Raw genomic sequence first — 17,693 nt, 5'->3', positions numbered from 1 at the left:
CAAGACTGCTGCTAGTGCTCTTCGCATCTTTTTTGGCAATGGTAGCGCTTCCTCGATGCTAAAGTGTGTTGGCAGACCTTCTCCAGGTGTAAGGGTCTTTTCTACCTCAGTGGCAATAGCTTTGCCTTTTGAGGGCTCTTCTATTTCTACTTCAACCATGTGACAGGCCACGGTAGTGCACTGTTGGAAAAAGTCATTCGGGAAGTACTCACGCAAGGAAACGGGAATGCGTGGCTCCTGCTCCATAGGTTCCCTAGCATATGTTGTTTTATTATGCTTTATGTTTCTTTTAGGCTTCGCATTGTCGCGGCCGTGGTGATTTCTTCTTTGTTCCACCTTTGGCTGTATGACTTGTGGTCTTGGTTTCCTTGTCTTTTTGTAGGTTACCAATATCCATCCTTCTTCATCATCAGCATGTGTATCTTGGTCGCTTCTCTCCAGTGATGGTTGTGTAGAAGGTGCCGTGCAACTTAAGCATTCACGGGAACGGTCAGGTGTCATTTGGAGAGGCACAGGATTAAACGATCCAAACGCAATTGTAGTGGTATGCGTTGCGGCCGTGTCCTCAAGGTCGAGCTCAATTTGCCCTTGTTGTGCTAGCTTCATGATGAGTTCTTTGAGAACGAAGCACTTGCCAACAGGATGGCTCACAATACGATGATACTTGCAGTACCTAGGATCGTTTGTGCGATTCATTTCTTCAGGACGCTTGCATTCGGGTAGCTCAATCACTTTTTTTTCCAGCAAGTCATCTAACATGGCAGCCATGTCAGAGTCAGGAAAAGGGTACGTTTTCTGTTCCAACTCTCTCAAGGTGCTCTTGTATCTGTCTTGGGTGCGAGAAGGCTCACTTGTCTTTATCTCCTTCGCTTTCTTCTTGGAGGAGATCTTGATGGGCGCTGAAGAGGTCTTGATGGGCGCTAAGGAGGTCTTGATGGGCGCTGAAGAGGTCTTGATGGGGGTAGTGTTGACGGTGAAAGCTTCCTTAGCGGGCTTCTTCCCGGTCTTGTCTACATTTGGGGCGAATACTTTCTCCTTATTGAAGTTAGTAATTGGCTCCTTTTTCCCATGATTAGCGATACTCAGCTCCATGTCGTGGGAACGAGTTGCTAGCTCTTCGAATGTTCTTGGTTTTATGCCTTGGAGGATGTAATGTAACCCCCAGTGCATGCCTTGAACGCACATCTCAATGGCAGAGGTTTCAGAAAGCCGATCTTTGCAATCCAGACTTAAGGAGCGCCATCTATTTATGTAGTTGACGACAGGTTCATCTCTCCACTGTTTCGTACTGGTCAGCTCTAGCATGCTTACAGTACGACGAGTGCTGTAGAAACGGTTGAGGAATTCCCTTTCTAGCTGGTCCCAACTGTTGATAGACTCAGGTTCGAGGTCAGTGTACCAGTCAAAAGCGTTACTTTTCAGCGAACGCACGAACTGTTTGACGAGGTAGTCTCCCTCTGTCCCAGCATTGTTGCAAGTTTCAATGAAATGGGCGACATGTTGCTTCGGGTTGCCTTTTCCATCGAACTGCATGAATTTTGGGGGCTGATAACCCCTTGGCATCTTCAAAGCGTCAATCTTCTTGGAGTAAGGCTTTGAGTACAGTACGGAGTCATGCGAGCTTCCTTCGTACTGTGTCTTGACAGTGCTTGCGATCATCTCCTGTAGCTGCTGGATAGAGAGAGATCCCATGAATGCCGTTTCTTGGTCTAACTTTGGCTTCTCTTCAACTTTCTCCACTGGTGGCTCCTCTTCTTCGTCGTCTTCTTTCTTTAATAGGCCAATATTTGGGTCGACTTTCACGTCGGGCAGCGCATCTAGTTGGTTGACAAGTGCGGCAATCTGCAAGTCCTTCTCCTCCACAGTCCGTGTGAGCTTTGCGATTGCTTCATTCATCTGAGCTAGCTGCTCCTCGATTGAAGTTGCTCCAGTGGTCATAACTTGCATGGTTGTACTGCCGCTTGAATCAGCGTCGGAGAGTAGGGACTCTGAGTATTTCCTCGGGCTTTCCCCCCTTGATGCCTTTAGCGAGGCTAGGGTGATCACAGGCTCGTACCTCAGGTGCTCTTGTTCCTTTGACAGAGTCAATGCAGGGGCGGAAGCCGCGGCAAAAAGAGCTCTTGCCTTACTTCGGGTTACGATGCCCGAAATATCACCACTTGCGGCGATGATGTTCTTGTTCTTTGCTTTGATTGCAGGAACAGCTTGATCCTTTCTTGATGCCATTTGCGTTTTTCGATGATTGGAGGATAGAGATGAGAGGTAGAGATTGTCCCACTGGGCGTGCCAAATTTGTAAACACGGAAAATTCCTGAAACAAGAGACAAGAATACGTGTACAAAATATCTTTTTTGTTTGTATTGATTTTGGGGTTACAATCTCTTTGTAATTTGATCCTCTGATTCTATCTTCGTAGGGTGTAGGTTTGTGGATGAGCTGTTGATCCAAAGGGCCGTCGGGGCTTGATCTAGGGATGAACAGTTGATGAACGGATCTTCAAGGGCTTTTGGGCTTGATCTTGAAGGCTGGGTGTATGGATTTCTTCAAGGGGCCGTCGGGGCTTAATCTTGAGGGTTGATGGATGAGCGGATCTTCAAGGGCTTTTGGGCCTAATCTTGAAGACTGAGTGTATGGATTTCTTCAAGAGGCCGTTGGGGCTTGATCTTGAGGGTTGATGGATGAGCGGATCTTCAAGGGCTTTTGGGCCTAATCTTGAAGACTGAGTGTATGGATTTCTTCAAGAGGCCGTTGGGGCTTGATCTTGAGGGTTGATGGATGAGCGGATCTTCAAGGGCTTTTGGGCCTAATCTTGAAGACTGAGTGTATGTGTGGATTTGTTGAGGTTGTTGATCCAAAGGGCCGTTGGGGCTTGATCTTAGGACGAACGGATGATGAACACTTTCTTCAAGGGGCCGTCGGGGCTTGATCTTGAGTCGGCGGAAGTTCTTCAAGGGCCGTTGGGGCTTGACCTTTGAAGGAGGATTTGACGAAGAACGAAGAATGTTTTCTTGATCCTTCGGGATTTGCTTGAGAGCTTTAGAGTTTCGAGGCTTCAAGGTTTTGGTGTGATGTAAATTCCCTTCTTTCTTTCTCTTCTTCCTTTCTTTCCTTTCTTTCTTCCTTTCTTTCTCTCTTTCTTCCTTTCTTTCCTTCTTTCTTCCTTTCTTTTTCTCCCCCTAAATGAATGCCTTGGCTTCCTATTTATAGAATTTCAAAACTTGATTTTTGGATTTAAATAATCAGATGAAATAAATCATTTCTGCCAAGTAATGACACGTGTCCTATTTGATGACTTTTCCAATTTATTTCGATTTTTCATTGAGTCACACGCTACATGTAAAATTTATGTGACACGTGAGTGTTGAAATTTTAATTATTGGTCAACATTCATTTCACCGAAATTTCGATGTCCACAGTAAGTAAGGGCTAGTTTGGTATTGTTGTGTTTTGAAAAAAAAGTTGCTTCTACTGTGCTGTGAGAATAAACAGCTGTGAAATAAAGTAGCAGAGTGTTTGGTAAACTTTTTTGTAAAAGTGCTTTTGAAAAAAAAAGCAGTATTATAGTGTTTGGTAAACTTTTATGTAAAACAGATGTGAAAAAAAGTCTTTTTTTCAAAGTTGGGTCTTGCAGCTTCTTGTTTTTGGCTTTTTTCACCCAAAACTGTGAAAAAAAACTGCAGCTGAATGTTTACCAAACACAAAAACAGCTCTCAGCTTTTTTTTATACCAGCTTTTTTCAGAATCACCTCAGTACCAAACCAGGCCTAAGAGCACTTCCCCCTACCAAATTGCCCAAGCAATTACTGCCTTTAGTGAATAGTAACTGCCCAAATGTATCTCTACCCTAAACTGAATTGTGCAGACTATTGGTATGCAATATTATTGTTTTTTTTAATAAAATAATAAAAGATAATTTTATTATTAATTTCAGATGCGATTTTTAACCAATCTCGTCACTCCACGTGTCACTACCCGAAAGCATGATTAGGTATTTATAAAATTTTTTATTTATTTATATTTTTATGTATTTTTTAATTTTTATTAACCTAATTTATATGGACAGTTAGATTACAAAAAAAAATGTAGTCCAATAGTCTAGATTTTGACATGTAAGCCAACGGTAACAATTGGATTTCGTCTTATTTTTTCCTTTTTTAATTTTATTTTTTTGCTAAAAATATGGACTGTTGATTGGAAAATCCAACAGACCAAAAAGCGCCACATCGGCCCCCAACTAAGTGCGCTTGCCCGGCAGCCCCTGCCCTGTTTTCTTGTCCATCCACTCGCCATTCTCCTGCGTCTAACACATGCGCTAGGCCAAAAAAAATATAAAACGAGAGTTGAAGTCAGCCCGACGTCAGATCCACTAGTTGGTAGGCTAGGCAATTCAAGCTTAGGTTGTCTATCGGGCTCCCCTAGAGCCCAGTTAATTAGGTATGGCTGGACATGCTCTAAAACTGGCATCCTGCGCCGGGCTTTCATTCCACAGTGAGTCAATATACCTTAACCAATATATGTTGATTAAACTACGATAAACAGAACTTACACTTTAAACTTGGGACAATAAAAGATGTACTAAAATGTTGGTAGGGTTTGGGCTTGGCTGAACGATATATAGACCTAAAGACTTGGTAGCGAATCCTAGGGAAGGGAGTGAAGACAATACAGAAAGGAAAAATGACAGCATATTTGCTGTCTTCATGCGTGGCCGACCCTTCAAATTGAGGCCAAACACTAAATGCTCCTTAGATAAATCCAAAACATACAGATTGATCCGAAACGCTAAATGCTTCTCTAAAAACATAATAAAGATCGATCGTAACTCAAAGTGTGGAACAAAAGATGGCTTCAGAGATGAAGGTTGACGTCGTTCACTCTCCAACTCCTTACCACCTCAGAAATTTGGGGCTATCTGTTTTTGATCAGTTTCAACCTGATCTTCATATCCCAATAATTCTCTTCTATCGTTGCAGTCCCGATGAAGTCAATAACAATCGCCATTGCCTGTTTGCTGAAAAGCTCAAGCTTCTAAAGAAATCATTATTGGAAGCCCTCACTCGCTTCTATCCCTTTGTGGGAAAATTTGAATACAATGTTTCGATCAGCTGCAATGATCATGGAGCTGCATTCTTAAGGCCCAAGTTAACTGTCCCATATTGGAGATTTTGGACAAACCTCAATTTTCGATCCTAAATCAATTGCTTCCAACTGCTATAGGATCCAATCAATCAGAAGCAGGCTATCTTCTACTAGTTCAGGCTAACTTGTTTGAATGTGGTGGATTGGCAATTGGGGTCAGCATTTTGCATAAGGTCGCCGATGCTTCAACATTCAGCGCATTCATAAAGCACTGGACGGAAATTGCCCTCGGCTTAGCCATTACAAGTGATCATGACGTGCTTCCTGCAGATTTTGGCATTGCAGCTTCTCTATTCGCCCCACAAGATTTCTTCAACTCACCAAAACCTACCGTGCACCTTCCTAAAGACAAGTGTATAACACAGAGATACATGTTTGATGCCTCGAGTATTGCTGCTCTTAAGACCAAAGTTACCTGTGCAGCAGTGCTAAATCCAATGCGTGTTGAAGCAGTGTCGTCCCTCATTTGGAAAGGAGCAATGGAAGCTTCAAGATCGAATTTGGGTTCTATAAAGCCATCAGTTTTGTGTCAAGCGGCAAACATAAGGAAAGGATTATCAGGGCAGGCAGAAAACCTAATGGGGAATCTTGTGTGGTGCTTCACGGCAATGAACTTACAGAGTGAATTAGACTACAAAAACTTGGTTGTGAAACTCCGAAAAGGCATTGAAGTATATAAAGAAGAACGCCCTAATGGAATTAGTGGTGATGTGGTAATGCAAACCATCAAAGAGTCTGGCAATCTGGGAAGACATGATGTAGAAACCTATGCTTTTAGCAGTTGGTGCCGGCTTCCCTTCTACAAAGCCAATTTCGGGTGGGGAAAGCCAGCATGGGTGAGCATTCGTAGCATCGAATTCAAGAACATGATTGCATTGATGGACACAAATGATGGCGGTGGCATAGAAGCCACCTTGACTTTAAAAGAAGACGACATGGCCATGATCGGAAGTAATAAGGAGTTCCTTGCATATGCATCCCTGAATTCGGCTGTCATTTGATTGTTCTTCTTACTGGTATTGTGTTGTGTTTTCATCAAAATTGATATGTTTGCAATCATACATTAGAAAAAAAAACATGTGGTCTTTAAGATTAGAAGACGGAGTTTATTATTTTAATTACCTTTTTATTCATATTTTGCTGGAGAACAGATGAATAATTCAATCAACATAAATGTTACAATTTCCTAAATACTCTCATTATAATCTAAATGGACTTAGCAAATTCCTATGTAACTAAAATACACAGCCTTGTTACTTAGTTCTTCGGTCTCGTGGTATTCATCTTCATTTGTAAGTGAGAGATCTTAGGTTTGATTCTCGCCAAAAGCGAATTTGAACCACATTATCATGGCTCGCTTATTATGAGGCTTAGCGATCCCGTTAATCTAGATAGTATCGCTTGTTCAAAAATATAGCTTGTTCGAAAACAAAAATTACACAGCCTTTATTTTTCCACTGCATGTTATTGGTTTTCAAATTGCTTTCTCGAAGGCCTGTCCAGTGGCGGAGCCAAAAGTTCATATTAGGAGAGGCACACTTTAAATTGAAATTGGCATATAATATATATAGAAACATAGCCTCGTTCTTTTGGTCTCATTGTAACCAAGGATACATGGTCAACTACTCATGAATTTCATATTAAGGGTGGAGAATAAAACATTAAAAGCATATCTATTTATTGCACATTCTTATTAAATTCAAATGTGAGTGATCATACATTCATTTGTAAAAACATTAAGGCATAAGAGAATTTTGAAAGGTTTTATTCACAGAAAAACTTTTTCTCTTCTTAATTTCATAGATGATATAGAGGGAAATAAGAAACTAACAAGAATAATAGTCTGCAAGCAAAGGAAAAAAATTGCATATAGGCAAAAAACAGAGAATATGATCAACTAATATTCTTATCGAATTGTTAAGTGAAAATTATAGGCTTTGTATTTGTTGGATTGAAAACAAATTCAAGTTAATGGTGATATTATAAAATTGATCAATGGTAGACAGATAGTAGAGATTGCAAGAAAAAATAATCAGGGTAGGCCTCAACCTACTGTGGTCTTAAGATGGCTTCGCCATTGCCTGCCTCTCGCATCATTCCCGGCTAGTTTTGAAGTGATTGGTGACTGGTGCATTATTTACCATATTTTCATATTAATTATCCCTAAGTTTTGTTAAGGAATTGGTCTTAAAAGAGCCCTATTACTTTCCTTTTCTCAGTTTCAACCAATCTACGCACTTAGGACGTTTTTGGTGATAATTCGACCTTCCGGAGGAGTTTTGATGCAAGGCCAATTGGAGAAGGAAGCTCAAGGGCTGAAGATCGTTGTGTTTGAATTTCATAATTTTCCATGGAGCCATTCATTCCAATTTTACAAATCAATTTTGCAGAAGTTGTTTTCCTGTCAGAATTGCGCAGCTGTGGAAGAATGAAGATTTGAAGGTTTTCCCGATTTTTCCTAGTGGCGTGCGATATATGCTTGGAAAGATAAGAGATAAAACTACGTTTCTCATATTTTTAAAGAATTTAAGATAAATCGACCCCAAAACGTGCAAGACAAATGACGTGTTTCCAAGCCAAGAAGGATTCTTTCCTAGTTTGTGTCATTAATTGTTTAGGAGTTTGTTTTATTTTAGGAGAGTTTCTTCCAGACATTTTAGGGTTTTTTCTAGTATAAATAAGGTCCCTAAGTTCTCTTTAAGATATCCATCATCCCCCGCATCCCCGATACCATCACACCACTACACTATTCACCATCTCTGCAATTTGTGAAGAATAGCTTAAGGACGTGCTTTGCCATGGATTCCGGGTTCTATCTTTCTTTTATTTTTATTTCCATGTGTAACTAAGTTATTTTCTAAGGTTTATGATGAAGCCATGACATGAATATTTGCGAAGTACTTTGTTAATTATTATCCGATTATATGTCATGTTATATTCTTAATCTTTGTGGGTATTTTATTCTAGGTTCGAATTTCTAATGACTAATCACCTTTAGAAATTTTGCATCTAGATAGTTAGATAAATCTATGAGGATGACCAATCAATTAGGTTTATTGGAACTAAGATTAAGAAGAGTAGACAAACTAGTGAGGATGACCAATATCAAGTTAGTCCTACTTGGTTGACATGATTCTTTTACGCTTAATGGGTTTTTATGTGTTTAATTGTACGCCTAACCAATAAGATATAATTATCATGTAGAGATACAAGAGTTGATGCCTGATCACGAATTAATTCATACCTTAGAAAAAACAACCTTTAACATTGGCATGGTAATTGGATAGTAGTTGGCTCTAGGAAAAGTAAATAGGATTGTTGTTGGTGGATTCATAACCTTAGATTTCCGTTGTTTCTCAATTTCTTCTTGTGTTGTGTGTTTATTAATTGTCTTTTCTTTTTCTTGTTAATTTTAGTCTTAATCAATTATTCAATTCAATCTATCCTTTGTTTGTTTAATTAAGTCTAGCGTGATTAATTGGTTAAACTGGTGTTAAAGCAATCTTTGTGGGATCAACCTCGTATTTGTATATATTACTACAATTGATTTGTGCGTTTGTGAGTTTAATTTGGTTTAAACTAATCTATTATTTAGGTTAGTTTAAATATACATCAATTGGCCTCAACAACTAGCTCGTTGAGTTGTTGGGTGAGTTGAGCGGTTCTCATCCGTCATTCAAGTCCCCAAGAGCTTTTCGTTCATTGGGTCTTTTTGCAAATCTCAGATCTATATTTCTCAATGAACTAGTCATCATTTTGCACTCTCTTCATTTCAATCCTTTGACGGTCATTTTTCTGTTCATGATCCATGTACCCTAAATGGATGAGAGGTCTTCTTAGAGGACAGACTAGCAAGGAAGAACATATTTTTTTTAAAAACGATATTATCTACATTAAAGAAGGAGGGGGTAGGCTAAGCCTCACAATGGGCTAGTAATAATGTGGTTAAAATTCGTCTTTGGCGAGAATCAAACTCAATACCTCTTACTTACAAGTAAAAAGGAATATTACTAGACCGTAGTACTAGTGACAACAGACATTGAGATGGTGGTTTTTTTGTTTCCAACAAAAAGGAAAATGAGAAACTTTACAGTCACGTGACGACAAATACAATTCTATATCGATAATTAAATGCCATAAGATCATTTCTAGATTTACTCTCCAAATTAGCGTCATTTCAAATTTTGCTTTCCAAATTGAGAACCTTGATTACATTTTTAATACCTAGGGTCACAATGGGTCGTGTTGAGAATAACCTATCCACATGTCGTGCTGTCATTGTTTCGGCTCGGACAAAAATAGTGAGTTTGGACTTGGGCTCCCAAGCAACCCATGGCCCTTCTATAACTAAACAAATTTGTACCAGTGTATTAAACAAAAGTTCAAATCACAAAACTTTTCTCAAAACAACTTTACATGTATGCAACATATTTACAAAAAGAACCTATAGCTGCATCAAAATTCCTCAATTTTTGTATACAAGTGTTTTTTTCAAGGTGAAAAAACATATCAACGCATTTGTTCGGCCGAGTGTTTCACAAGAACGTCCATTATGTGGCCTGGACATGCACGCCATAAATCTGCTAATGCAGCCGCAGGACGAACAGTATGAGCTGCCACACCTTCAATTCTGCATCAGCTAGCTTCAACTTTTGACGGCTCGGACAATTCATCGCTACTTCTTCCAGGGCTGTTCAGCTCCTCATCCACTTTTTCGAGTTCTCCAAGTTCAACCCTATTTGCTGGGACTTCAGCATCCACTGCAGTGTCAATTACCGGCTGAACCACGGGCTTCTCTGCTATACCTGAATCAATATCGGAGCTACGAGGTATAGCCTTGGAGGCAACTGGTATCGTTTCAACAAATGGGGACGGAAGAGAATCATCATCAGAAGAGATGGAATCTGCTAAAATTTCTCTTTCACTCACTGTGCGGGAATCAGCTTGAGACTTTCTAGAACCTTTCCGTGAAAGTGCATGCTTTACCGACCTTTCAGCGCTTTTGTAGAGATTCTTTGCCATGTCTTTCACCTTGCCCTTTCCTGGGCTATCCGAACCACTCTCTCCAGAACTTAACGGCCCTCCTTTTGAATTTGCCTTGCCAGAAAGAGGGCTACAAAGGCCGTCATCCATAACAAGTCGCACACCAATATCTTCTTCATTACTCGCACCAATATCTTTTTCATTAACTGCCCTTAGATTCACACGTGGGGTTTCGAGTGGCTCTTTAAAGCTGCATGAATTATCCTCCTTCTTGGAATTCCTATGGAACACCGAACTGATCATATGCAGACCCCTGCGAACTGATGGCATTCGATGTTTATCTTCAGGATTCTCATCAGTGCTGCTGCTATCATTAACTTGGGATCCAAGGCCACTACCATTAGGCTCCCTTTGAACTTGGGTATTAAGTCGTCGACCCTTTCCTTTTCTAGCCTCCCAAGTTTGGGAAACTTCGTTTCCTGGGTGATGGACCCATATACCGGTCTCTTTCTGCCCATCAACATCAATGGGCTCAAAATGATCTGCTACCTTAGGAGATTTCCCCGACGACATGGATGAGAAGGAACCTTTATTACCAGTGTCACTGACAAAGGAATTTCTTTGTTCTTCCACATCCGGCTTTTCCTGAACATCTGGACTGTCATCTCCCTGTGTAAGAAAGTGGCTCAAGTCAAACCTTTGAAGATTTTTCTGTTCCTGAAAAAACTTTATCACCTAGATGTCCTAGAGAATTGAGCCTTCAAATTTGTTTCAACTGTGAGAATAGACATGAGAGAAACAAGGGAAAACAGAAACTAAAACAATTAGAGGATTCATTGAGATCCTCAAATTGTGAAGGTACTTTTTCGAAGGAGCGGAGCGCCATGCACACTTGAGCATTCTTGTGGAAGCATTGCATTCTAATTTATGCAGCAACTAGAACGATCAATCTCTTGACTTTAATTTCCTAATAGACATTATCAGTAGAACTAGTTGAAAAGGAAAAAGTTACCTTCTCATTTTCGTATAGTACGGTTACTGCAACATGCAGCCTCCCAGCCGTTTTGATGTTCTGAAGAGGCAACCACATGTCATGCCTCCCGCCATCCCTAAGATTGCTGATGTTAATGGAACAGTCTCTGGATATAGAAGAAGTGTCAGTTAATCGTACAGGGAAAACAGCACCTACAGAACAACTTCATACAAAACCAAAGCACAAGGAGATAACTAGCTTCCAGACTCATTTAATTTGTGCTTGTGATCATTAATCTCTTCAGTCGGTAATCCTCTAAATGTAATAGGCATACTATAGCAATATTATTTGCAGAGACTTAGGCACGGTACAGAACATAATATATTAAGGAAGTTCAGAAACAAACCCAAGAGTATCATCAACAAATATGTCCTTGTCATTAACTTCAATAGCTAGCACATTTGGTGAATCCCATGTGATAATGGGGATCTTAAATTCCTCGTGCCATTTTGGAGTCAGCGTTTTCTTTTGTATCTTAGTTTTGAATTGGTAAACACCCAAACGACCCTTCACATAAGGGTCAGCGAATCCTGAAAATATAGATCTGTATTAAATACAAAAAATAACCTCCATGTGTTAGTTAAAAAAATCTTGTTGTACTGGCAAACAAATAACTAACCATTAAGATCGGAGGCTTTCATGTCAGATGCTTCGATAACTTCTATTCTCACAAAAGCAACAGGATCCTTCTCATCCACAGTGAACCAACTTTCTGTCATTCACATGAACACAGTAATTGAAACATTTTAGAGAGTGAATGGGTGAGAGGAACTTATATCACATGGGGACTGAATGCAAGAGAATCTAGTCGACGGAAGTACTGAAAATGTATTTACGTGGCCCTTACCCTGTTCTGGTGAAGTAAATTTCTCCATGTCAACAACTAGCATATTAGGCTGCAAAGAGATAAAGATAATTAGTAACATTTTCGGAATTGTCTTGCTGCCATATGAAACATAACATCGAAAAGTCCCATGATTTGTCATTTGAACAAGATTTTTTTTCTAACTAAATCACGTGGAATTTTAATCAACCTTAAATTCTATTTGGAAGGTATGAAACACCTACAGACGGAGAGAACTATCAAGATATTTTTCTAAAATTGGAAATTTGCAACAAATGGAAATCTTAGGCCAGAGGCTTTTCAGCTTAATGAGAAAGGCCTTCATTACAACATGCAAGGAGATGTCTGAACTGAAGTCTTTGCATTCAACAGAGCCAACGGATGGCATAGAATTATATATATGGTATGCCAAATCCAAATAGTTTACCTGAACAAGTGTCTGCTCAAAGGCAACAGCAAGAAGCTTATCCTGGGAGACGGAATCAACGAAGGAGAAAATCAGAGATTAGTAAACACAAAGACAAAGTGAGTGACCGATGAAAGGGGAGATTTAAGAATTTATCTGCATAAAATATCATAAAAGCTTACCAGCCATCCATCAATCCCAGGGACTTCTGTAACATCAAGCCCGCGGGTGAAAATAGGCTTGACGGTCATTTGAAAATATGGAGGCTCAACGAAGCATAACCGCACACGGCCTAGGAAAGGCCACTTTCGAAGGAACTTCACCCCAATCAGGACCTACACAAGAGAAAGAAAATCACAGCCTTATCACATGCCAGTGTTGACATTACTTCACCAAAAAACAAAAAGTTTTCCATCATGCCACCAAAGAGCAGAGGTCACCCCTCTTAAACATTCTTAGTTAACGACACTAACCAGAACCTAATCAATAAGATAACATGGAACATCTAACATAAATCATAAGCTTTTCTGGCTGAGATAATACATTAGATCTAAAGGAAAACTAATGAAAGGGGCTTGAAAACTTTGAGTTTTAATGATAAGGACAATATAAAGGATAAAGTGAATAGTACCACGATTGACTTTTTAGTGTAAAAATATGGTTTTTCGTTAAAGTGAACAGTACCGTGGGCTTTTTGTTAAAACTCCCTAGATCTAAAGCTCGGATGCTATTTCTAAAAGGCAAAACAGATTAGGCAAAACGGAGAAGGCCACATATCAGAATTCAATCATTAAAAATAAAAGTTCCCAGCGGTCTTTAAATTCACAGATATCCATAAAGTGGTGCAAATCAGAACTCAGAAGTTGCAAAATCAGCCACATAGTTAATCCTCATGGAGACCGTGCTTCTATTTCTATCATGCTTAACAAATTTACAAACTTCCTCAACTTTAAACCGACTTAAGATCCCATCCTGAATTACAAGTTGGGCAAATCCATACCTTCCCTTCAACATGCATGCCTGTAATATGCAACTTCGTCCAGATTCCGAAACCTAGTGTTTTCCTCAGTTTCACAGCTAGAATTCCAAGCATATCATCAGCTGTCAGAAAATTCATCCCCAACTCCAAAACCTGCATTTATTACAATGTTTCACTTCATCTTGGCTGAATTCTAGAACGAAAGCCACAGAGTGCAGAAGAAAAATATTGGTCCAATGTGCCGGAGAATATTAACTCGTACCAAGTGGTCATCATCAGTAGATTGGCGAAGAACTCTCATCTCTGTGAACATAGGTGGGTTTCTTCCCAAGTACAGATGCTGTACTACAGCTTTACCCTGAAAATATGATAAATCATCACTAATAACTCAAAAATAGTATCAAAACATAACCACCAGAGAAAAAGTTGGAAGTAGCTAAAGTTGGAAGTAGCTTCCCACACATAATAGCCGCTAAAAATAATCAAAATACACTATGTACTCGAAAACAATCTCTCTTCTGTTTTATTAAAATTATTTGAATTCTCTTATGGATGAGGAAACATAGAACAAACAAGTTATAGCCACTTGAATAGCAATTAAATTTAATGAACAGTTGCTCTAGCAGTTCACATGTCAAAAATCTAATTAAAAATCTTTAAAATCTTGTAACTAAATATGATGATTCACAGTCAAAATTAAAATGAGAAGATCTAGGATTGTGTGCCAAAAGTAAAGAAGTAATCAAATTATCAAAGTACTACAAATTATCAAAGTACATCAGCAACACAAGAGTAAAGTACATCAGCAACACAAGAGTAAAGTACATCAGCAACCCAAGAGTAAAGTACATCAGCAAATTATCAAAGTACTACAAAAGAATCCGAGTTTTCAAAAGAGAGGGAACTTTAAACCCAAATCAATTGGAGCAATTAAAAGTTCAAAACCAGAGTATTGAACATGAATAAATCAGAAGGTAAAGTCATACAACAGTCCACGGTTTGTACTTCTCCATAAACCAAGGTATGATAGGGAGGAGAACTTTCTGTGAAGCAATCTGTTCCATACATATAGGCCATATCTTTTCAACTGCATGGTTCAACCACTGTACCGTCTCAGAATCAGAAAGTACCTGAAGGATCGAACAAGGAAGTCAAAAAATGAGAGATATTGCACTCCCAAACTAATTCAGCCATACATTCAAAACCACAAACTTAATTTCCAAATAAGTAACAAAGAAAATTTTCCAACAAAAAGTGCAAAGCATAGATACTCAAAAGAATTTAATTCGAATTTAAATACAAGAACCTTTCTCATGGCGGGTCCTCTTTCTTTTGATCACTTATCAGTTTGAACAATTATAAAGATCAACAAAAACTCTTTTATTCAATGTACAAATTACAGATAAAGAAATCAACCACACAAAAGGGAAAACTAAAAGTTACCCTTCTCTGATTGGCCTGTTTTCTTTCCTCAAATCGTAATTTCTTCTGCAACCTCACAACATACCGCTCATGAACCTGTTGAAAGCACAAGCAAAAGTGCGTATTAAGTACTGCAATTGCACCTCCAAATTAATACACACCCGTTTATCAAATCACATTACATATTATTGACAGAAAGAAACAATGATAACAGGAAACTTTGTGCTTGATTCTAATTCCTCGCATAAAGGAAAAATAAATTCTCATAATTTACTTTCCTTGCTTTGATAGTTTCCTAAAACCGCAGAAACCAAAAAAAAATGAATGAATAAAAAATCTAAAGCATTGATGAGGAAGAGAAGTGATTCCATACCAGGTAGAGATAAATGAGAGAGATGAAGTAGACAACTGGGTGGCAGCAATTGAAGTGAGAGAGAAACCAGATCACCATTAACACAATCCCCACATGGTGTATTAAAGTAACTTCTGTTACATCCATCTCTTCTTCTTCTTCTTCCTTCTTCTTCAACCTCAAAAGCCAAAAGCAACTTTTCTCTCTCTTCTTGTTTCAAAATTCAAACTTTACTCTCTCTCACCCAACTAAACCCCTCCCCAAGAAAACCCCAACAAAAAAAAAAAAAAATCACCAATCTAGAGTCAACATATCAAAGGACAAATCCAACACTCAAACTAAAAGCTCAAGGAACAGTCTTAAAAACATTAAAAAGGAACGAAAACCCAGAAGAGCAAAATCAAATCAACAACAAACCATTTATTTTATTGAAGATCTGAGAACTACCCACTAAAACATTAAAAAAAAAAAACCAGAATTTTTCAAACCAGAAATCAAAGAAAAACTCTGATGAAACCAGAAGCTTCACAGAAAAATACCCAATTGAAAAAGTAAAAGGAAAGAGCAATGTTTTCGGTGGCCAGGGAAGTTGAAACGGAACCGTAGAGCTGAAGCAACCGGCGGGAAGGTGTAGAGAGAGAAAGCAATACGAATTACGACAAAGTGCGGAGAGGTGGAGAGTTATATATACTTACATTTGAGGAAGGTGCTTTTGAATGGCAGTTGGTCGCCACTCGCCACGTCTACGAAACACGTCCAATACGCGTGTCGGTAATTCGCTATTAAGTTTAACTGGATAAACCATAAAATCTCGCCTCATTTGGAGAAGACCTCTTCATCTATTGCGGCTCCGAACTTGCATAATTTCTACTTTAATTTTGGCTAATTAGTTTTTTTTAATTTTTATAAATAGTCAAATTTCTGATGTTAGATTTTGAAAATTTTCATCCAATGTTCAATCTATCTTAGTCAAGTGAACAAAACATGGCAACCATATAAGGGCAAAAGAGTAATTTTATTTTGGTGATTTCGACTAAAGCTAATACTTTGCAGCTGCTAATTGAACTTCCATGTCTAATTCAGAATCAACCGGCAAAAAGAGAAGAAGGACAAAGCAATATGTTATCCAAATCAGGGATGAAATTACTTTATTGTCTTCAAACATTTGTCATGTGATCAAAATAGATAGAAAATTGGAAGAAAATCTCTAAAATCTATTATTAGGAGGAAAATTGGCTAATTATTAAAGTTCAAAAAGAAATTAGCAACTCCTTACAAATTCGGGAAGAAAATCAACAAATACCTCTTTGGAAAACAACAAAGGAGGTGTTATTCCTTGTCTCGCGGCACAATGTACAGCCAAATTGTGTGCAATTCTAAGCCGAATATATGATTTAAATTTTTTTTTTTTTAACAAAGAATGGTATCTATACTAAGGGATGAGAGAGTGGGTTAAACTTTAAAAATGGGCTTGCCGTAATAATGTGGTTCAACTTCGTATTTGGCGAGAATCAGACCTAAAATTTCTTACTTACAAGTGAAGATGAATATCACTAAACCATAGTATTCATTTAACTTTTTATTTGTGCCTCTTCCAATTAATTGTTGCCACATGTACTCCACTTACACATAAAACTAAAATTTTAATAATATAAAATGACAAATTATTCTTCTAAACTAATAAAAATATGGGCGCGCACGCACCTCTCCCTACCATCTCATTTTTCCCTAACCGTAAGGCCATCTACAATAGAGAGAGTTAAACGTACAAAAGCTAGAAAATGACCTAATCTGCCAAAAATTCATTTCTAATGGATAATTGGGCTATAATTCTATCAAGCCACCAAGCCAGGGTAAAGGTCCAAAAGCTATAAAAAATAAGTTTGATTTGTCTAAAAATTCATCTCTAATAGATGTTTGGGCTATAATTCTATAGAGCTCACATACCATCATTTGGCCAAAGAGGCATCAGGATGATAGAGTGTCCTCTTAGCCCTTTTTTTTGGAGCACCTCATTTGCAACGATAATTAATTCAAATTCAACAGTTAGGTTTGAAAACATCCAACGGTAGTTTAACTAAATTAATCTATGAATTTAAATTATAAACTTAATATTAATAAATTATTAAAGGGCCTATTTTTAGCTTTTTTGTTGAATATAAATTATATGAATACAGACTGAAATTGTACATTTAAAATAATTTCTTGCAGGTTTGTAATTCTATACTGACCATATTTAGCTTTGGAGATAGCCTAACTCTACCACTCACTCAGCACAGCAGCCGCCATGGCCCATGGCTGCTCCTTTCAATGGCAACCCCCGTCCTTCAATTATCAGAATTTATTGCTTGGGCTCTATCATCAATGTCTGATGAGCAAGGCTCATTAAATTGAACAGAAAATAGATAAAGGTACCGATCACCTGGCCGACCTTGCCGACGGCGTCCTTTCCGATGAACTCTTCGTTGCGTTGCACTCATCGGTTGCGCATCGCATGTTCATCGGGGTTTGTGTTTTGATGGAGTTTTAGTAGAG

The 17,693-nt window shown here is 38.6% G+C and overlaps 1 protein-coding gene and 1 pseudogene across 1 annotated transcript; one reads left to right on the top strand and one right to left on the bottom strand.

Annotated features, from left to right (window-relative positions):
• The first annotated feature begins 4,836 nt into the window (after positions 1–4,836).
• LOC108865888 lies at positions 4,837–6,140 on the top strand (annotated as a pseudogene).
• A 3,347-nt stretch (positions 6,141–9,487) lies between these two features.
• On the bottom strand, positions 9,488–15,815 carry LOC103931542 (C2 domain-containing protein At1g53590). Its single transcript, XM_048586797.1, has 12 exons — positions 15,180–15,815; positions 14,828–14,902; positions 14,371–14,514; positions 13,647–13,742; positions 13,406–13,537; positions 12,588–12,740; positions 12,427–12,468; positions 12,003–12,051; positions 11,775–11,867; positions 11,502–11,685; positions 11,135–11,261; positions 9,488–10,791 (listed from the first exon to the last, which is right to left on the bottom strand). The coding sequence occupies exons 1-12, from the start codon at positions 15,303–15,305 to the stop codon at positions 9,775–9,777; spliced, it is 2,238 nt and encodes a 745-aa protein (XP_048442754.1). The 5' UTR covers positions 15,306–15,815; the 3' UTR covers positions 9,488–9,774.
• Positions 15,816–17,693: the final 1,878 nt, after the last annotated feature.

This window comes from the organism of the source record quoted next, unplaced genomic scaffold, assembly GCF_019419815.1.
Source record: "Pyrus x bretschneideri cultivar Hongxiangsu unplaced genomic scaffold, Pyrus_bretschneideri_v1 Contig25, whole genome shotgun sequence".
Lineage (NCBI taxonomy): Eukaryota > Viridiplantae > Streptophyta > Magnoliopsida > Rosales > Rosaceae > Pyrus > Pyrus x bretschneideri.
The sequence above is the reverse complement of the archived record's forward strand: the minus strand, read 5'-3'. Positions and strand labels throughout refer to the sequence as shown.